Consider the following 21,717-nt stretch of genomic DNA (forward strand, 5'->3'; position numbering starts at 1 on the left):
AATGTCCAATATCCTTGTCCTTTGCTGTCATGGTGTAAAAATTAAAAAAGGAAAGGAAAAAGCTCTTAAGGTTATACTTGCCCAATACTATGTTCCGTTTCTTCTTTGAATGCTCTAATTGATGTCAATTTATATTCTCAGTAGCGTGTTTTTGAAGCTGTATGGTAGCCCAAGTAATACATGATTACAAGATCGCACCACTAATAATATCTTTTACAAACCATCTATACCTTTCCCATAATATACTTCCTCAACAAAGATAACCAATTTTCTGATGGATGTTCCTTCAAAATTAATATATACTGTGTAATATGATGTCGCAATTGATAACAATAAGTTATCCTAGCAAACCATTCCAACGTTCCTTAAGGGCCTCGCAAGCCTCGGAGCATGGTGTTGCCTGCAAATGAGATCTTCCATCAATGGATGTTTCCGACACCATGCCCAACCTTACCAATAAATTCACTGCCTTATCAATCGGCATTTCAACCTGCATTCACGTCAACCCAATGAATAATTTAAAATAAATGAGCAGGTTTACTAGGAGTGACCTCAGTATATTTTACCTTCTCTTTAAGAACATCGTACATAAATTTCTCACATTTGTCTCCAACAATCTGACGACAGGTGCCCTGCAACTAGAAAAATCTCGCCGTGAACGAAACTCACAAGTAACAGAATCTTCTTAGGAAAAGTAGGTGTTAATCAAATAACCCAAACTTGTAATTGGCAGATTAGTATTAAACCAACATCACAGTATTTGTCTACTCCAACCACACATTATCACATACAAACCAAAAGGCAAATTGACTTGCACCATCACCAGATAATTTTAACGCATGATGGGATGGGAAGGGCAAACCTGGCAACTCTCTTCTTTAAGCAGGATAGCATAGGTCAAAATGGCCTCCTTGTACTGCACACAATAAATAACGAGAAAAAAAAAAATCAATATAGAAATTCATTGTAGAAAAAGAGAGGAGGAATTTCTATTTCTTCCTATTAGTTATCTTTGTTTCCCAACAATTTCACATCATTTATATTAAGCCAAGCAGTCGAGTAGCCTATTCGTCTTCAATACTAGCTCACAGCAGTCAGCAAACATCAAGATGATCTAGTGATCTACCATGCAAGTAAGATCTTGTCACATCTAGAATAATGGAAAATTTCTCCCTTAGAAATTAACATTTGAACCACATAGTGAGATTACACCGAATGATATTTCTTATTCAATTTTCAAAATTCACTGGAATAGTAACCAAAAACTGATTCAAAATTTATATTTGAAATCAGATTTGCAAAAAAAAAAAAAAAAAAAAAAAAAAAAAAGAAGTCCTTGTAATATTTCTCTCAATTTTATGAAACCCATAGTATAGCATAATCAAATTTTACGTTTGGATTAAACTTAAACTTTCTCTTTGCGATTCTTAAAAACTAAATAAATCAAAAGAGTTCCTCACTTGCTGCTGTTCAGAGGCATCCAGAAGAAAATGAATTGAGCCAAATCCACTTGCCAAGGTTTTCTCATAAAGTGTCTTGTTAACCAACAGCTGAAATAATAAATTCCATCAAGATATTATTTAATCTGATTATCTGCATGATATAAAAACAATAATCTCCAAAACTGAAAGGTAGTTAATTTGGTTTACTCACCTCATACCTATCTCGTGTCTGTTTATAACCCAAAACCACACGGGTGATATATAATATAAGAGCAGAGATAGCAATTACATCGAGAAGTAATGCTGATCTGTATTGGATAAAAATATAATGTTATGATGATTGTTTAAATCAACTGCAACTATTCAATTTCATTAGAAAACCTGAATGACACGTAACTTGAAACAAAAAGATGTTTTTGAAGTGTCACCGTCATCCGATAAAGGGAGGAAAAGAGAGAGAAAAATAGCATAAATGAATTCTTGACTCCACGTTGAAACTATTTGATCATTTCAGAAACACACAAAATACAATGATAAAAACAGGGTCAATTCCAAGTCTTCTATTAGACAGGACCGTGAAAAATGAAAAATTGACAAACTCCTATACCCTTGTTCATCATCTTCCTTGGATCAAGATTGAGATATTGCTAGAATAATTATCTTTCATATTTAAGTGCTAAAAAACCAAAAATAAATCATATAAAATGAAAGCAAACATACGGGGAAGATAAGATGTCCTCAAATTTGTAGTTTATGATAAACGCCAGAAGACCCACAATTGTGGCAACATCCAAGCGCACCTACAAACAGTCCACATGATCAAGTTAAGAGGCAAAGTTCTAAAAAAACAACCTACAAAGTATGATGTAACAACTTAGAACAAAGATAGGTTCACAAATACTTCTCACAAACGCTGATGTGGTAGCTTGCAGTTGGTCAATTCGCATTTGATCAGGCGAGACCCATTGCAAGCTGACCAATTAAAACTAACATGTCGTATTTGTGAAAGAAAGTTAGTGAGAAGGGTTAATGAGTGTAGTATTACTGAACAACTTATCCCATCGCTAATTTCAAAAGCATCAATAAGATCTGGTGTAACACTATCCACTTCTCAACATGTACTTGGGTTTAACTGTGACTAAGTTTTTAAGGCATGCAGAACCTACCATTGCTACTTTTTTTCAGCTGCTCAGTACTATGATGTCAAGCAGTAACATGTGACCGCACACCTCTCAATATATAATTTCAGTAATTAAGGTAATCCAACATTGTTCCTAACTGAAACATTCAACTCCATACAATCTACACAAGCAGAGTCCATAAATTTATTTCTTCACCACCAGCCCAGGTTTTCAAAATATCTGGTCCAACCGCCCAACCAAGCAGAACCGTCTAATGATGACAAAGGAAAGATGAATCCATAATACTAAACAATGTAATCCATATTAATATTATTATAATTCTGTTATAGTTGATTTCATATTTAGAGCATACAAGCAATGTCATTTGCAAATCAGTTTAATTCGATTTTATTTGACAAAATTCCACTGAATTCTATCAACTTCTGGTTCCACATGGGGTGATATGAATGGTATTCAGAGCATCAATTAAAACATATCAATAATGCAAGGAATATATATTCAGCCTCTCCTTACTGTGTCAATGATACGGAAAGATAGCTTCTTATGAGGAAATATAACCTACAAAAAAATTTGCAAACAATGAGAATAGGAAGTAAATACTTGAAAAAGCAAAGGTAATTAGAAAAAAAAAAAAAAGGAAAAAGGAGAAAGAAGAAGAAGAAAAAAAAAAAAGAGCACAAGTAAATGAGACAACCATGAGATGTAAGAGAGATTAACAGACTTTGAAGTGTCAGAAGTATTTACAGGTAAATCTGGAATAGGAATTCTCCTATAGATCTTTAACTGCAATGGTGGACCTTCAGCTTTATCTTTAGTTTCTTTTTTGTCCATGTCATTGGTATAAAGCAAAACCAATTCTTCAAATGCTGGCTCCTAATGAGGAAAGATGCCAAAGTTAAGAGACGATTAATGGCAAGCAACAATGAAAATTGAACAAGATCTATCTAATACCACTTAGTTTAGAATCACATGAGGTGTACACATTGTTATAGGGCTATAATCATTAAACTTAAAACGTCTATCCCAAAGTAAAGATTTTATAAAACAGTTAGAGAAATTTATCATATAAGACAAGTCACAGTGTACATGAAGAATACCTGAAGTATTGATTTTGAGAGGAGAATGGATACAGAAGTTTTTAACATTTTCCAAAGATCATTTCCACAGTATTTTCTTGAAGCAGGCCTCCATATATCACTAAGTGATATCCTTGATAAGGAAATTGGTCTGGGTGAACAATTCCTAAATTACTTCATCAACTCAAATAAGAAAGCTCCATTTTGGATTATATCCAACTAAAATAGTTAGTTAAACCTTGAAGAAAAACACTGTTTGTTATTTATATGAATGCCACATGAAATTGACCTTCAAAGTTATCCTGTGGTCCAGTAAATTCCAGCATTTTCTAACTCTTCACATTTCCAAAGAAAAGTTAATTCTCCAAGGCCATCCGTACTGGTGCTATCACTTCGATCAAATAATTATAAAATGCTTTTTTTTTTTTTCTTTTTTTTTCGGATGGACAAAATATTGACTTTTTGTGAAAAACCAATCCCAACCTAAGTGCACACCATCCTTGGGTTGTTCAAACTCATGTCTTCCTTCTCGAGACAAGCCTTGGATACTAACTGAACAAGATTTCATTCATGTCAAAATAAATTAATCGCACTAGCCTAAAAGATATAATCAAGTCGTGAGAGCAAACATACACCATCTAGGTTCTTCTTGTAAGAAACAATGATATGACAATTATTTGTTAAAACATTTCCCAAGTTCATATCACCATTAACATCGCCAACCAAATTACAAAAATAGAGTTGAATTTTTCTCCTACCATTAGCTGAAGAGAATAGAATAGATTACTGAAAGATAGTTGAGTTAAGAAGAGAACAAAAAATTTAATTGGACAAACCTTAAATAAGGTTCAGATGCATTACTATTAGCCTCAAGTTGAAATGTTGTTTCCGGTGTAGGAGAAGTAAATCCAATATTTGTAAGCAGTTTTCTCAAAAGCCTCCCACGTGGTCCGACAGGCGACAGAAAACCTTCATAACGACTAACTGCCTTCTGTGCTGCCAACCAAATAGGTAGTTCACCATCTGAAAGCTGGTCTGCATCCAGCAGACTATCAGAAGTTTCTTCATTACTAAAATAAGATTGTTGAAAAAAAGACAGTTCCTTAAGCCACAGCTTCGTTCTCTTAATTATATCTTGTACTTCTTGTGTCTGAGAAGCATTTGTGAGAGTCTGCCATAAAGCATTTTGTATTTAAAATATCAATTTGAACAATGCATATAATGACATTGGATTAGAAGAAAAGTGAAAATCATTCAAGTAAAATGTTTTAAGGTAATTATTATAAATGAGAGTACATATACAGGGAAAGAAGGGTTAATAATTGTACATAACCATAAACAGCCACAACGCAGTAAACGGAAAAAAGCGTATGACCTCACTTATCCATTTGCCAACTTTCTCCAATGGTTTTGAGATAATAAAGAAGATCTTTTGCAGAAGTCTGGATTGTATGTAATCCAATTTCTCAACAATTAATAGGCCCTTCTGCCTCTCGGTTGCATAACCTCGCCTGTATTACAAAGCACGTTAAACATATGCTATTTTGAAGTCCAAAGTAGAAAAGTGAATAACTATCTACCTTGGTTGTTTGGCAAGTAAGCATGTAAAGACATTAGAGTCTAAATTCTGCAAATAATTAGTGGTGTAAGTAACTTTGTAGCTATTTAAATTCTCTTTGTTGTTTTTCCCTATAAGCTACTTATTTCAATCATTCATTTGATGGTTGGACCAGCCAACTTGCCCTCATCCAATTAATTGCATTCCTCAATATGGTATGGTTAAAGTGTTAGCCATTGCATTAATAAGCAAGTCAATGAATTTTCCTAATGGATTAACAGCAATCAACAAACGTACTTATTACATATTTACCTGAATATTATTGCATTAGATTCTGATGCCCTCTTCCAGTCAACGTATACTGGCAAAGTTAGGAGATAATCTGTGTTTAAGGCAGATGTCAACACCAAATCTGTAGCTGAAAGTTCTTCAAACTGAGCACTATTAAGCAGTTGCATGAAAGCACGCTGGAAACGAGTGGAAACAGCAAGTCTGAAAATGTTTTTGCATGATAAGTAAAAATCTAACCCATAAAACTGTGCAACAAATTTGTTTAGACAACGAATATATAAATCAATACAACAATAACAAACCTGGACTCGTTATATTTCTCAACATTTTTGGCTGCAGAACCTATAAGATTCCATAAGTCCAGACCATAATTAAAAGGTGATAACTCATTTGGTTCAGTCTCCTCTCCTTCATCATCAACATATTTATTTATGCGCCCGTTCCTATTGATGATATCACTATCCGGGTCAGAGTTTTCAGTGTTAAATACATGAACCGACTTATTTTCTTTGCCATTATTCTCAAGTTTTGTGTCCGAACTAATTGATCCTTCATCGCCTGCGGAATCCGTGAAGAAATAATCATTTCGCATTTCTTCCAAAATGCTCTTGTGTTCAGCATGAAGAATGGAATCCAGACACCTGCAGTTAAATTTAGAAAAAGAGCTCAATAAGAAAGCGGACAATTAGAATTAAAATAAAAACCATAAATAATGATTTAACTCACGAGGCGATAAGGAGAAACTGATCCCTATCATCTTGAGAATGGAACATCACTGATACAATGGCGTCCAAAAGCTCTGCTTTGGAAACTGAGATGTATTTCTGTCTTGGCACTTGAATTCTTGATATTGAAATTTGTTCGTCTCCTTCTTGATCTTGATCTCCTGGCGCCACATCCTTTTTCGTCTTCTTTGAAGTCGATTCAATAACATCACTGTTAGGTTTTGGTTTAGACTCAGATTTTAATGGCTCATCCATGGATGTTTCCGGCAATCTCAATGAGGCGGTCGGATCTCTGGAAGGAGTGATGGTGGTGCAAGAAAGAGTATGAGTTGTAGATAAACAATACATCGTTGGAGATGACGACGGAGAGAGAATTCGCCATGATAACATTGAACAAACCTTAATAAAAAAAAATATTAAAAGGTTTTTGAATTTTGAGTAGAGGATGCTGGAACACCGCCAGCGGAAAAAATTAACGGTTAGAATCATATTAAACGCGTGACGCGGCTCTAATTCTGTTGTTTGGATAAGAAAATCAGGGTTACCTTTGCCTTGGGCCCACAGTGCTTATCTGAATATTCAACAACCATAATAAATAAATGAATAAATGAAAATTCCAAATTCTAAAGGAAAACTTAATAATTATAATACTCAGCAATTTGAGCTCTGTTATTTTCCGCAATTTTATTTTGAAAAAAAAACAAAAAATCGATTTCTAATATTCTTTTCCACATTCTCAAGTTCTAAAATACAAATTTCTCAATTTTTTAATTTTGTTTTAACTTTTTCAGGCCCAAATTATCCCACAAGGAAACAAGGCGATGATGAAGTTGGTGAAAATACTTGTCTGTCACCGAAGAACTCAGTAGTCTAAAATGGGAGAACTGGAACAGCATGCCCATTTGCATGAGGTGGTTTAGACAACTTAAGGAAATCCGGTGGGATTAAATTCATAGCTAACTACAACCTCTGGATAATAAATTGACCTCTAATGACAGTACTGCTAACGACATGTGGAAATCTTGGTTGACATTTCTATCAACGTTGAGAATATTGTCCAAGAAGAGTATTCAACTACACATAAGATCAACATCTCTAGCGCAATGATCTAACGTACTGGATGCACATCAGAGCAAGCCGATATCATATTAGAACTTTTCCCAACCTGGATTGCATCAGATTGAACAATTTGTTAGCTCACCGTGACTACATAAATCTAAATTGCCAGTTAACCAACTAGGAATCTAGGATATAGTTGCGTGTATATGTATAGAAGGACAGTAACAAATTGTTGGATAATGTGATTGCCCACAAGATGGGCTTTTTCTTTTACCAATATACATTGATTGACATATGACGAAGGATATATAATACATGAATTATTTTATCAAAACCATAGATGAAGTTTGATATTCTACTTCAGCTCACTAAGTTTCTTTAAGCTCTCTTTTCCAGGCGTGTTTTTTCCACCGTATCAACTTTATCTTCACTGCTTTTGCGCTCTCCCTCCAACATTGATACTACTTTGAGCTTGAAGAGTTTAAATGAGCTCCTGCTGTTAGTGGCTTCCCGAAATCAAATGAGTTATGCTTGACTTGAGCCTTCCTTCGCTTGTATGTCAAGGGAAACACAGGTTCATTTTTAAGCCCCTCTGAAACAATGGGTTTACCAAAGAGGTTCTCTGAAATTTTGACACTCACATCAATCTGGCCTTTAATTTGATCTGAAGAAGACGCCACTTTTGTTTCCTGCTTACTGATACCCACATCCGAAATTCTCGGGACCATGTTCGGAATGCTTGGATTGACAGTAATATGCTCTTGTTGCATTGGTTTTATCTGCCACATGCCTTCATAGCACTGAATTTTAAAAGGAAATTTTGTCAAGGAACTCTCAGGAATTCCTTTACTTCCCATTCCACCAAAATAATACCTCTTTGCACCCATTGTATCCATTAATGGCTCAGATTCAACGTTTACACCCCTTCCCACATTGCTTCTGGATAGTTTCTGTTCTCCTAAATCAACAGTATCATCTAATGACAGATTCATTTCCCTTTTTACCATTCTTGTCGACGTAGAACTCTCTGAATATCTACTGATTCTTACAGCACTTTCTTGCTGATTCAGTACACACCAAGGCTCCTTCTTAGCCATATGAACATCACCATCACCAACTTTCTGCTGTAGAAAAGGGAATTCGCCTAGAGCACCTGCCTCCCTGAAGGATACAGATGCTGGTAAACAAGAGTTTTTACCATCAACTAAACTTTTGCTACTGCCCAGTATGATTGGTTGTAGTTGTCTCTGCATCACTTTCGAATGTTCTAGTGGGATGGAAGGAACCCTTGGTACTACTTTCAGCACACCTTTTGGCTCAGATCGATATTTTTCAGATACGTCAGCAGCAGTTATTTTTGGATTGTGATTTTGGAGTGAACTTTTATGAGATGTCTTTAACTTGAGAAACCCCTTTGCCTTGCAGTTTGGAGTAACAAATTTCATCCTTTCAGCAGATAGAGAGGGAAAGATATTGTTAGCTGGGTTACTACTTACAAGCTTCATTTTCTTCGACAAATGGTGCACAGGTGTAATATTGTTAGACTCATCACCTAACAAGTCACTATCCTCAGGAACTGTATTCAGATCAAGCAAATTGTTGCCCCCCTGTTTTCTCCTAGTTCTCCATGTATGAATTCTTTCCTGAACACCAATGCTCATTTCATACTGATTCCATTGCTTGCTCATGTCTTTGAACATTTCCACCATTTTGTCATGNTCTGTTGTTTGGATAAGAAAATCAGGGTTACCTTTGCCTTGGGCCCACAGTGCTTATCTGAATATTCAACAACCATAATAAATAAATGAATAAATGAAAATTCCAAATTCTAAAGGAAAACTTTAATAATTATAATACTCAGCAATTTGAGCTCCGTTATTTTCCGCAATTTTATTTTGAAAAAAAAACAAAAAATTGATTTCTAATATTCTTTTCCACATTCTCAAATTCTAAAATACAAATTTCTCAATTTCTTAATTTTGTTTTAACTTTTTCAGGCCCAAATTATCCCACAAGGAAGCAAGGCGATGATGAAGTTGGTGAAAATACTTGTCTGTCACCGAAGAACTCAGTAGTCTAAAATGGGAGAACTGGAACAGCATGCCCATTTGCATGAGGTGGTTTAGACAACTTAAGGAAATCCGGTGGGATTAAATTCATAGCTAACTACAACCTCTGGATAATAAATTGACCTCTAATGACAGTACTGCTAACGACATGTGGAAATCTTGGTTGACATTTCTATCAACGTTGAGAATATTGTCCAAGAAGAGTATTTAACTACACATAAGATCAACATCTCTAGCGCAATGATCTAACGTACTGGATGCACATCAGAGCAAGCCGATATCATATTAGAACTTTTCCCAACCTGGATTGCATCAGATTGAACAATTTGTTAGCTCACCGTGACTACATAAATCTAAAATGCCAGTTAACCAACTAGGAATCTAGGATATAGTTGTGGGTATATGTATAGAAGGACAGTAACAAATTGTTGGATAATGTGATTGCCCATAAGATGGGCTTTTTCTTTTACCGATATACATTGATTGACATATGACGAAGGATATAATACATGAATTATTTTATCAAAACCATAGATGAAGTTTGATATTCTACTTCAGCTCTCTAAGTTTCTTTAAGCTCTCTTTTCCAGGCGTGTTTTTTCCACCGTATCAACTTTATCTTCACTGCTTTTGCGCTCTCCCTCCAACATTGATACTACTTTGAGCTTGAAGAGTTTAAATGAGCTCCTGCTGTTAGTGGCTTCCCGAAATCAAATGAGTTATGCTTGACTTGAGCCTTCCTTCGCTTGTATGTCAAAGGAAACACAGGTTCATTTTTAAGCCCCTCTGAAACAATGGGTTTACCAAAGAGGTTCTCTGAAATTTTGACACTCACATCAATCCGGCCCTTAATTTGATCTGAAGAAGACGGCACTTCTGTTTCCTGCTTACTGATACCCACATCCGAAATTCTCGGGACCATGTTCGGAATGCTTGGATTGACAGTAATATGCTCTTGTTGCATTGGTTTTATCTGCCACATGCCTTCATAGCACTGAATTTTAAAAGGAAATTTTGTCAAGGAACTCTCAGGAATTCCTTTACTTCCCATTCCACCAAAATAATACCTCTTTGCACCCATTGTATCCATTAATGGCTCAGATTCAACGTTTACACCCCTTCCCACATTGCTTCTGGATAGTTTCTGTTCTCCTAAATCAACAGTATCATCTAATGACAGATTCATTTCCCTTTTTACCATTCTTGTCGACGTAGAACTCTCTGAATATCTACTGATTCTTACAGCACTTTCTTGCTGATTCAGTACACACCAAGGCTCCTTCTTAGCCATATGAACATCACCATCACCAACTTTCTGCTGTAGAAAAGGGAATTCGCCTAGAGCACCTTCCTCCCTGAAGGATACAGATGCTGGTAAACAAGAGTTTTTACCATCAACTAAACTTTTGCTACTGCCCAGTATGATTGGTTGTAGTTGTCTCTGCATCACTTTCGAATGTTCTAGTGGGATGGAAGGAACCCTTGGTACTACTTTCAGCACACCTTTTGGCTCAGATCGATATTTTTCAGATACGTCAGCAGCAGTTATTTTTGGATTGTGATTTTGGAGTGAACTTTTATGAGATGTCTTTAACTTGAGAAACCCCTTTGCATTGCAGTTTGGAGTAACAAATTTCATCCTTTCAGCAGATAGAGAGGGAAAGATATTGTTAGCTGGGTTACTACTTACAAGCTTCATTTTCTTTGACAAATGGTGCACAGGTGTAATACTGTTAGACTCATCACCTAACAAGTCACTATCCTCAGGAACTGTATTCAGATCAAGCAAATTGTTGCCCCCCTGTTTTCTCCTAGTTCTCCATGTATCAATTCTTTCCTGAACACCAATGCTCATTTCATACTGATTCCACTGCTTGCTCATGTCTTTGAACATTTCCACCATTTTGTCATGGTAAGATCTTAAAGAATGATAATACTTTGTCCTCTGCATAAATTGCGAACATTCTCTGAAGGAAGCCACCTTTGGAGGATAGAATCCACCTTTCAATCTCTTGAAAAATATATCTACAGGATTGCCAAAATGCATATCACTACCACCAAGCAGCTCCTTCATGATCAGCCAAAAAGTCTGCTGGTCCACATCTGGAAGGTAAGCTGAGAGAAAGAACCTTTCTTCCTCTGTTAAACATGAATTCCATGTCTCCATAGATAATATTTCCCTTAAATCTGGCAAATCATACAGTTCATATGGTATATTGCACAGCTTCCCTTCCACCATGCCAAGCTCACAACCCTCTTCTGCCAGCTCATAATCATCTTCTGAGTCCACATCGGAGACTGTGCTCTTTTCCACCTTCATGTCTTTACCATTGAAGTTAGAAATTTGTTTACAAAAGCCACCAACCTCTGGCTGCCTAATCTTTAGGATGCCCATTAAGACAGAAAGGGTTATGAAGTCTATAGTCTAGTCATGGGAAGATTTTGAAATCGCCAATGTGAAAATCTGATTTCCAGAAGAAATATTCCTGGAAATAAGGCAGATTTTTAGCCATCAAACTCAATATGAACTATTTCACAATTTCTAAAAATTGAATTCCTGAAATTTGACTCAAGAATGTTCAATCTTAACTACATAATCTCAAATTTGCAGCTAGAAACTACAGTATTTATAGAGTTGACCACAGATCTGTATAGAGCAACTGTAATTTCAAGCCTGTAACTTCCAAAAACTTAACTATAGAAAGATCAGAGATTCTAGTGTGTTTTTACTACAGAATTTTAATCAATTTCTGATAATAGAAAATACAAAACTGAAGAAAAACAGCAAACTCAGCATATATATATAGCAGGTGGAAATCTCCTTTAAGCAGTAAATCATATCAAGCATGCAAAATTCACCAAATTCAATCATTTATATCTTTGCATTGTCTGGTAGTTCAGCTAATCAAGTTAAGACTCTAACATCCAATATCGGAAACTCTGACTCCTAAGTAGTATAGAGTCTACACACTCAAATACCACTCACAAGAAATGCAATGAATAATTTATTTACACAAGCTTGTCAGATCTAACAGATAATAACTCTAGGCCACAATTTAAAATAAAATTCTAATGTCCAAAAATTAGGAAATAGATGCTACAAGCAAGACTCTCAAATCTAGTATAGAATTATATGATTGTCATCTAGAACAACATACAGCAATTTATAAATATTACAAAAATGAATTGACTATGAATCTTCAACGGTAGGAGTAACAAAAAATGAGTAGATCAAGCCACTGAATATAATTTACTGGAAATTAAGGAGCTCACCGAAGCGCTTTCTACTAAAACCGTACAATCAAGAGAATCGGTAATAGAAGTGAGGAATTTGAAGGGAAATTGAATAAAGGAAGAAGAAAGAAGCAGCAATTGAGCAGAAACAATAGATTGAATTGTGAGTGCAGAGAGTGAGCTGAACCCTTAACAGTGGAGTGAAGCAATAGAAATCGGGTTTTACCTGGCAACTCTTGAGAATGGCAACAACGCCATTGCCTTTATTTGCCCCTACACCGTATTGCTTTTTTCACTCTTTCCTTTTTTTTCTGTCGTTTCTTTTTTAACATTTCTTTCTACTGTTAAAAGTCCTTTGAGCTGTGATCCTGTGAATAGATATCAAAGGCATGGAGCAACAGTTTAAATATTAAATACTGATTATTTAATTAGTTAATTGTCGTTTAACAAACTCTCTGTCTCAATTGACTAGCTTCAACTAACTAAGCTCGGCTTTTGCTTTTCAAAGGTTATTACTTCCTTCTTTTTAGTATTTAATTAATTATAAATCAGTGAGCTATAATTTACTACTAATATGTATCAATAATTTTAAATCATCAAATATTTTATTTCATTTATTTGCTACCAATAAATGTTTTTTAACATATTAAAAAATAAAAAAAGATAATGTTGTCAATGTTTCAACAGAATGGATGCCTAATATGGATACAAGTTGTAGTCACATCACATAGGCGAAGTTGTAATTACCATCATACCATCACAATGTTACTCCATGAATGGTATCATAAATGGATTTCATTAAATTAATTTGAATATTACTTCTTCTTTCTTAAGTTATGAGATAAGTTTGGGATAAATCACGGATATTATGTAAGCCTAAATTCCCCCTTTGTCATTACTGTTTGGATCTAACTTTTTTAGTTATCTGTCAATAATTATAACCATCAACTACAAAGTCTTAAAAGTAAACTATTTATGCGGATAATCTACCCTACATTAAGTTCAAAGTCAATTATTTCTATTAACTTCGATGAAAATTTGGATGTGCATTGATGTTTTGAAGTAAATAATTTTTTAACGGTATGTTTGCTTCAAAGGAATGAGAATTTGATTATATGTCCCTTCCTTCAAAATTATGGAATGATATGCTATTTCCTCTAGAGAAAGAATCTTTATTCAATTCCTAAATTTTACACAAATTTTCAATTTTACCCCTCATTTAAAATTTATTTATATTATTAACTAATAGTTATAAATTTAAAAATAACTTATTATAATCAACTCTTCTGGTTTGATAGAGTGAAAGATGGATTAAGATGGATTGAGGAGTTAAAAAGACCAAAGGGTTGACCATCAATTATCATACCCAAAATAACTTATTTAATATTTTAAATATTATAAAGTATAAACAATATTTATACAAGTATATAAAGAATAATACTATGCATACATCATTTTCATACAACATTTCTTATACAACATTATGTGGCAAGATATGATTGAGTGAAAGCTTAATTTTAACTTTAAATTAGCCAATCATATCTTGCCACATAATGTTGTATGAGAAATGTTGTATGAGAATGATGTATGTGTAGTATTACTCGTATATAAAATTTTTATTTGGAATTATTATGTGAAAACGGGTGTAAAGAGTAAAAGAGGATGAAGATAAGCCGTCCTTTGTACAAAGAATCTTTCTCTGCTTAATACTTACATAAAGAACGCGAAAGAGTGAGGAGATGGCGCCTGTGATGCGATTCCATTTCCAGGCAATTGTTTAGCTGGGCCGATCATATTCTTCATCATCTTCATAATTCCAAAATTGTGCAGTCATACCTTTTACTTTATTTGGATTCCCAGAACCGACATTTTAAACAAAACCACTTCAAATAATACACTACACTACAATCAATCAGAGCAAATAAAAGATAAACACCCGTGCTACCCCTGCCACATCCTACATCATGAGTTCGAACAATAACAACAATCCTTATATCCATCTTTCCTTTCATTATGCGTCTGATAGGAGTGAGTTGTGAATTTAATCATCTTGGTTTAATTCTTGTTGCTGGGAGATAACGATCATGCTATATTTAGTTAACAAATTGAGTGTTGGTTTTCTTTCAGGGCCGATCGATACAATCTGCGAGATGTTGAATAGGTGCGCGAAAAGGGTCGAAGATGCCACAAGAAAAGCAGAGGCGATTGCTGATAACGTCTGGAATCACCGTAAGTATTCGCTATTAATACCCCAATTTGTTTGTTTGAGTTTTATGAAGACTGGTTACTAGCTTATCAGGATTTTACATATTCTTGATTATATACGTTCTAGTTTATCGGACATCATGCTCTCCATGATGATGTATTGTGATAGCCTCTATTCATTAGGACTAAGCGATCACCTTTACTTCACCTACAACTTTTCCTTGATTCAATTTGCAGTAGGATAGTGTAATTTTGAGTCTGCTTATAGAGCTTGACAGTGATAAACACGTAGTACGTAAATTCTTGTAGAGAACTTATGTGAATACTCTTTTATGTTCTTTTTGTAAAATCAGGTAAAATGGATTAATTTAGATTGGTTGTGGTCCTAATGAGTGGTCGTTTGGTTGGACGATTCTATTGGGTATTATATTCTAAGCGTGAGTTACAAGTACTTGGGATGCAACGTTTAAATAATCTAGGATTCAACTTGCCTCAAAGTTGTGGTCCGTGTTATGTTTGGATGGCAAAAATAATTTGCACTTCTCTTTTTATCTCATTCTCTAAGGTCCTTCAATCTTTTTTATCTCAAGCCATACACTGTGTCTTGCTCAAAAACTTTATATGCTTATGCATGGACGGAGCCAAGTACATGGCTGTACGGGTGGGTAGATTTATCTATCATCTTAGCCTCAATAGCATACTTCTGTTTCATTTGTGTATCATTTCTCCATTATGGTTTGCAAATTGGGTCTCAAAGTACTCTTATATATCCTTTATTCTTTCTTCTTGATTTTGGAGAATGACTAGGCTTCTGCAATGTGTTGTTGCATAGTTCTTCCCTTTTAATAATTTTGACTTTGGGGAATCCCTGCCTCTGTATTTTTGCTGATATCTCGTTTTCTTCAGTAGACCTTTTATACACGATTGGAGAAAGAACTGTCTAGATATTCTGTTGTGTTTGCTGTAAAATTTTGCCATGACTATTTTCTCTAGTCTTTTGGCAAGATATGAAATACTGCAAATGTTTCACCAACTATAAGTGCTCAGGAATAAATTTTTTATCTTGGTGGAAATCATGATAGCTTTCTGATTGCATGGTAGATCAACAAGTAATTTATTATATGTCGATAGTCAAGGTCAGTCCTAGGCTCAGCGATGCAGCATTGGCAAGGCTTGCTCAAGGAACGAAAGTGCTAACAGAAGGAGGGCATGAGAAGGTGTTCCAACAAGAGTTTCAGATATTGCCAGGAGAGAAGCTCTTAAAGGCATATGCTTGCTATCTATCAACATCCACTGGACCAGTAATTGGGACACTTTATATATCAACTAAAAGAATGGCATTTTGCAGTGATTATCCCCTCTGTTATTACTCTTCCTCAGGGCAGCAGGAGTTGATGTATTACAAGGTATCACCTTCAGTTTTTTTTTTTTGCTGAAACTCAATGGAATTTTGCGTACTTTAATCTATAAATTGACATCCTGAACAGGATTTATTTCAGTCATTCATACTTTCATGGGCAGTTTGAAATCTAGTTTTTGTCATTTCTGTGAGGCATATAAAAGGATAGATTTGAGGTACCAACTACTGTCAATGCATAAATTGGCCACTGCCTTGCTTTGGAAATGGGAGAAAAAATTATAAGTGTCCAAATCTTACTATTTGTGCGCTGCCCTTTATGTTCTAATGTCTATTGCAATATGGTACTTTAAGTGGAAAACTTCAGTTTCAGGATGAAGAGCACAGCTAAAATAATTGCCTCTAAATGAAGCTCCAATAAACTCCTTTTGCATGGTCACTGATTTTAATATAATCTAGGATTCTCTCAGAAAGAAAGAAAGAAAAAAAAAAAAGAAGAAGAAAACAAACAATAAAAACTTACACTATAAAGTCTACAATATCGAGTGTCTTGATGGTTTTAAAGCCAATGTACACTTTTCCATATGAGTGGTCTGGAATTTAATATTGCATATTCCTTTCTTGAACTGTGTGACAATACCTAGGTGGTGGTGGATCTTGATAAGTTGAGAACAGTGAATCCTTCTGCAAACAGATTGAACCCTTCTGAGAAGTACATCCATATTGTCACTACAGATGGCTATGAATTTTGGCTTATGGGGTTCATATCTTATGACAAGGCACTCAAGACTTTAACTGAAGCTTTGCAGCACAACCGTGATGGTTCTGCAGGGATCGTACAAGTCCAAGTGCATGGCAGTTCTGCCAATTCTACTCTATACCCAAATCGCTAAAACGATTTAAATACATTTGTGAATAATGCTATATGTAATAAAAAATTTCAGTTATTGAGTTGACACAGTTTGTTTAGACACTTCTACTTTGCTTTATATGATAAAAAAAAAAAAAAAATACACAGGTTATCTTGACTATGTTTTTCTGTGGCTTGGTATTGGTAAGATACTAGTAATTTTTCCTTATCTGTGTTTTTATTTTTCATGAGTTGAAGGAATACTATTTGTCTTGCCCCTGCTCTCTTTGAAGTTTAAATGAGCAGCAATATTTTGTATAGATATATGATATGGACTACAATGTTGGCAATTACTGATTAGGTTAATCTCTCCCGGGGGTTCCTTCTAATAGTAAGATTGCTCAATTAAGTATTGGTTCCTTTTATGTTTCCCTTACCCTTCTCCCTTTTCAGGCCCATAGGCGTTATAGTAATTGTTGTTGTACCTCGGCCCATAAGTGGTGACTGAAATTTGTTACAAGAAGGTGCAGCTGTCAGCAAGCAGGCAGATCATATTTGTTGCTTCATTAATTTTTAGTAATAGTTTGCGAATTTTAAATTCGAAAATAATGGAATGTAAAAGGGTATGATTGATGCACTTGAAAAATCTTGAATTAATTTTGAAACACCAAAATAGGATTTACCCAACTGAATGAACTGATCCACACAATTCCACCGACTTATTTTGTCATCCTGAAGAAAAATATCATAATCAGAACAGAGCTTTTTAAGTTATAAAAATTGTCATCTCAATAATCTTTGAAAATCTATTGGTTTGTTACAGACTTTGAGATATATTATATTATTTAAGAAGTTTTGAGTTTAATTTATTTTTTCAATACTATTAAACGTACTTATCGAAACTCTTTATCTTAGTTGTATCAGAGTAATAGTTTCAAATAATCCTTCTATAGAGTCGGAGGTGTTAATAGAAATTTTAACTAGATCATAAAAAGACAAAAAAAAAAAAAAAAAATTGTCATCTCTTATTAAAGATAGAAAAACTTAAAGATAAATATCTGGTCTTAATGAGGTAGCGTGAGCAAATTGTAAACAGGGTTAGTTTTCCTTTTCCATGCACTTGAGAGAAAGACAGGGAGTAGAGATTCCTCATCTCGCTACATTATTGGTGTTTTGTCCATTATTAAAATAACAAAAAAGTTAAAAATCAACCTATCCTCATCCTTCCCATCCCAATAGTAAAGGGATTTGGCTCACAATTCAAGGAACACTCTTCTATTTCTCAACCGATTCTTTCCCCTCTCTTCAACCTCCGCGACTCAACCATGACCCCTTCTCACCTCTTTTCCGCTACCCTTTTGTTGCTTCTTGCCGCCTTCCCGGCCCAGGTGCTTTTTTCTATTATGTTCTTTATAAGATTTTCTTTCCTTTTATATTTCTAATTTTTTTCACGGATTCTTGATTACTTGATCACTGTTCATGCCCCATGCGAGACCCGATCGATTTAATCCAAAAGTTACTATTAGTTTAGATTCAACTATTTTTTAATGAACGATGATTGATGGTATTTTATTTTCTTAGTTGATAAAGTAAACGAACTTCAAGTAAAAAATAAATGATATAAGATGAATGATCTAGTTGTAATATATAGTATATATGAGAAGAAACCATGAAATTTTATAAGTACAAAATTTTGAGATTTGTACAATTAGTGTTACTATCTTGCTTGCTGATGGTGATGGAGCTTCTGATAAGTTCTGTAACAACTAAACTGATTATTGGTTAAATTCCGTGGTTAAACATGTCTTAAAGTATATGTTTTGTAAAAGTTCTGGATACCTTTTCTTTAGAAATAATGATCGAACTGCTTGGATTAAAATTATTTTTATAAGAAACAAGAAAAAATATTATTATAAGGAATTTCTTTCTACTCCGGAGAAAACTTCTAAGATTACTATGTTTCTAAGCTTTAAAGGTTATTGTTTGACAATTGGGTGTTGTGTTGTTATCAGGCTTTCTCAGAGAGACCGATTCACCAACTCAAGCTTAACTCTCACATTCTTCAGGTGATCTAAAGCACATATTTTTCTTTAATGCAAAAAGAGCATGCTTTCTTCATTTTATTTTCTTTAGTTGCAATTTATTAAATTTTGGGTCTCACCATGGACATACAGGATTCTATCATCAAGCATGTAAATGAAAATCCCAAGGCCGGATGGGAAGCTGCTAGAAATCCTAGATTTTCCAATTACACTGTGAGTTTGAAACTGGAGGATCTTGTTTGTGATAAATTTTAAAGGATACAGTTGATGAAATATCTTTCTTGATGCATAGGTTGGTGAATTTAAGTACCTTCTGGGAGCCAAACCAACACCCAAAAAGGAACTTTTGGGTATTCCTGTCATAACTCATGATAAATCCTTAAAGTTGCCAAAGAGCTTCGATGCAAGAACCGCATGGTCACAATGTAGCAGCATTGGAAGAATTCTAGGTTAGTTACTCGCATCCTTTTGTTTTTTTCCCTCTTGATATTTTGAAACTCATTTGAAAATGACTCTAATGCTTTCACATTTTCTTTGTCAAATGCTGGAACAATTTTCATATTGCAGATCAGGTAATACTGTTTCCTATATCTCTGTATGAATGAGTTGTATGAATTCTTACCATGATTCGGGTCTTGTTGATTCAGGGTTGTTGTGTTTCTTTTTGGGCTTTTGGTGTAATAGTGTTTTTCTATGACTACATTTGAATGAATGTTATAAACTCTGAGCTGTTTTGGGGTTTTGGTGATTCAGGGTCATTGTGGCTCTTGTTGGGCTTTTGGTGCTGTTGAATCACTATCTGATCGTTTCTGCATCCATTTTGGCATGGTAATTGAACTTCTCCTGAACAACTTGACAATATCTTTTGTCCTTTGGAATTTTTGTATGATTGTTATTGTGATATTCACTGTCACAATATATTTCATGGCAGAACATATCCCTATCAGTGAATGATCTTTTAGCATGCTGTGGCTTTTTGTGTGGAGGTGGTTGTGACGGGGGCTATCCAATTTATGCTTGGCGATACTTTGTCCACCATGGTGTTGTCACCGAAGAGGTATTAATTTATTGTTTTTGGCAATGTTTTATTTGTATTGTTATTTTCCATACGGCACACCAGATTGTTTCATAATCTCCTGACTATTGTTTTGATGAAGAGTATTACTTTCTTTTACTAATTCTTATTTATGGCTGATATGTTCAAATAACTAACAAAAATTTCTTTGGCGAAGTGTGATCCTTACTTTGATGATATTGGCTGTTCCCACCCTGGTTGTGAGCCTGCATATCCTACACCAAAGTGTGTGAGGAAATGTGTCAACAAGAACCAGCTCTGGAGGGACTCAAAGCACTACAGTGTTAGTGCATATAGAATCAGTTCTAATCCACACAACATCATGGCAGAAGTTTATAAGAATGGGCCTGTTGAGGTTGCCTTCACAGTATATGAGGTAAAACCATTACTTGCTTTATACTCCTGTGGCTGTATTTGCTTCAATGTTTGTGGACATGAATCTTAACATGGTCAGATTAGCTTCCTGTGTATTGCTGAATTTTGAAAAATTATGACCCAATATCAGTCTACTTTCTGTTGGTCTCTCCTTTTATTTGTCATTTATTTTGTACCATGAAAAATGCCCCCCTTATTATGAATTAATAGTATCTTTTAAACCAGATTGATTTTTTTTGAAAAATACATGTGATTTGATTATAATAGCTTCTTTATCATTTTGCCAGGATTTCGCTCATTACAAGTTTGGTGTTTACAAACACATAACTGGTGACGTTATGGGAGGTCATGCAGTTAAGCTAATTGGGTGGGGAACTAGTGATGATGGAGAGGATTACTGGGTATGTTGAGATTTTCCAGTCATGAATTTTTAAATTTTGTGACCATTCATTACAACTTATTGAGATAATATCTTGATCAAATACTCTTCTCTGTTGCAGCTTCTTGCCAATCAGTGGAACAAAGGCTGGGGTGATGTATGTTTTCCTTCTAAAAATTTTCCACATTAAATAACTAATTGACTGCACTAAGATTCTGTCTTTTCAGTCCTTAATTTCTGCTTATGTTTCTGTGACAGGATGGTTACTTCAAGATCAAGAGAGGAACAAATGAGTGTGGCATTGAAGAGGATGTGGTTGCTGGTCTGCCGTCATCCAAAAATCTTGTGAGAGAGGTAGTGAGCATGGAGGACACTCTTGGGGATGCTTCAGTTTGATCGCAGATTGTTGTATCATCAAATCCCCTAATTCATGCATCAAATACATATTTTGGTGGATAAACTGTGTCTAAGCATGAATTAGCTGTATCTATGATCTCAATTAAAGATGCAAATCAGATTCAATTAGTGTTGTATGTTAAAATGGAAACGTTTGTACTTTTTATAATTTATCAACTTGTTATAGTCCACGGTATTTTTAACTTGGCTGCTTGCTGCTTTTCATGTTTGCTCTAATACAATTTTCCTTTTATCTGCCTTTCTCTAGTGAGGCACGTTTGATTGATTTGATCAAGAGCTACTTCAACATAAATGTTTTTAATTAAAAAGTAATTTAAAGGGTGCAGGTTTCCTGCTACCATAATTATGACGTAGGAAGTCGCTACTTCTGCTAAGTGTAAGGGAGGTTGTTGATAGCCCATGGGCCTTGTTGATAGCCCAT

At 34.8% G+C, this 21,717-nt stretch overlaps 4 protein-coding genes across 14 annotated transcripts; 2 read left to right on the plus strand and 2 right to left on the minus strand.

The window, feature by feature from the left end:
- Positions 1–91: 91 nt before the first annotated feature.
- LOC116108987 lies at positions 92–6,759 on the minus strand. Of its 9 annotated transcripts, none has more exons than XM_031395230.1 (14): positions 6,236–6,752; positions 5,812–6,150; positions 5,531–5,710; positions 5,036–5,171; positions 4,497–4,810; positions 3,682–3,826; positions 3,329–3,457; positions 3,098–3,142; positions 2,163–2,242; positions 1,654–1,750; positions 1,461–1,550; positions 863–916; positions 567–638; positions 92–490 (listed from the first exon to the last, which is right to left on the minus strand). In XM_031395230.1, the coding sequence occupies exons 1-14, from the start codon at positions 6,721–6,723 to the stop codon at positions 338–340; spliced, it is 2,322 nt and encodes a 773-aa protein (XP_031251090.1). In that variant the 5' UTR covers positions 6,724–6,752; the 3' UTR covers positions 92–337. The 9 variants fall into 9 exon arrangements, 6 of the variants coding, with proteins under 6 accessions (XP_031251090.1, XP_031251091.1, XP_031251086.1 ...); XM_031395231.1 differs by having other exon boundaries at positions 3,682–3,793; positions 4,497–4,831; XM_031395226.1 differs by having other exon boundaries at positions 4,497–4,831.
- A 2,921-nt stretch (positions 6,760–9,680) lies between these two features.
- On the minus strand, positions 9,681–12,953 carry LOC116109011. Of its 2 annotated transcripts, none has more exons than XM_031395265.1 (2): positions 12,823–12,953; positions 9,681–11,848 (listed from the first exon to the last, which is right to left on the minus strand). In XM_031395265.1, the coding sequence occupies exon 2, from the start codon at positions 11,755–11,757 to the stop codon at positions 10,018–10,020; it is 1,740 nt and encodes a 579-aa protein (XP_031251125.1). In that variant the 5' UTR covers positions 11,758–11,848; positions 12,823–12,953; the 3' UTR covers positions 9,681–10,017. The 2 variants fall into 2 exon arrangements, with proteins under 2 accessions (XP_031251125.1, XP_031251124.1); XM_031395264.1 differs by having other exon boundaries at positions 12,636–12,952.
- Positions 12,954–14,260: 1,307 nt separating this feature from the next.
- Positions 14,261–17,114, plus strand: LOC116108871 (GEM-like protein 2). 2 transcript variants are annotated; one of them, XM_031395104.1, is made up of 4 exons: positions 14,261–14,624; positions 14,724–14,825; positions 15,903–16,207; positions 16,803–17,114. In XM_031395104.1, exons 1-4 carry the CDS (start codon positions 14,561–14,563, stop codon positions 17,049–17,051), a joined length of 720 nt encoding a protein of 239 aa, XP_031250964.1. In that variant the 5' UTR covers positions 14,261–14,560; the 3' UTR covers positions 17,052–17,114. The 2 variants fall into 2 exon arrangements, with proteins under 2 accessions (XP_031250964.1, XP_031250965.1); XM_031395105.1 differs by having other exon boundaries at positions 14,264–14,624; positions 15,933–16,207.
- A 1,024-nt stretch (positions 17,115–18,138) lies between these two features.
- Positions 18,139–21,494, plus strand: LOC116108978 (cathepsin B-like protease 2). Its single transcript, XM_031395216.1, has 11 exons — positions 18,139–18,396; positions 19,021–19,074; positions 19,183–19,263; positions 19,343–19,499; positions 19,618–19,622; positions 19,804–19,878; positions 19,982–20,107; positions 20,283–20,501; positions 20,788–20,901; positions 21,001–21,036; positions 21,138–21,494. The coding sequence occupies exons 1-11, from the start codon at positions 18,334–18,336 to the stop codon at positions 21,273–21,275; spliced, it is 1,068 nt and encodes a 355-aa protein (XP_031251076.1). The 5' UTR covers positions 18,139–18,333; the 3' UTR covers positions 21,276–21,494.
- Positions 21,495–21,717: the final 223 nt, after the last annotated feature.

This window comes from Pistacia vera, unplaced genomic scaffold (assembly GCF_008641045.1).
Source record: "Pistacia vera cultivar Batoury unplaced genomic scaffold, PisVer_v2 Contig570, whole genome shotgun sequence".
In the NCBI taxonomy this organism is placed as follows: Eukaryota; Viridiplantae; Streptophyta; class Magnoliopsida; order Sapindales; family Anacardiaceae; genus Pistacia; species Pistacia vera.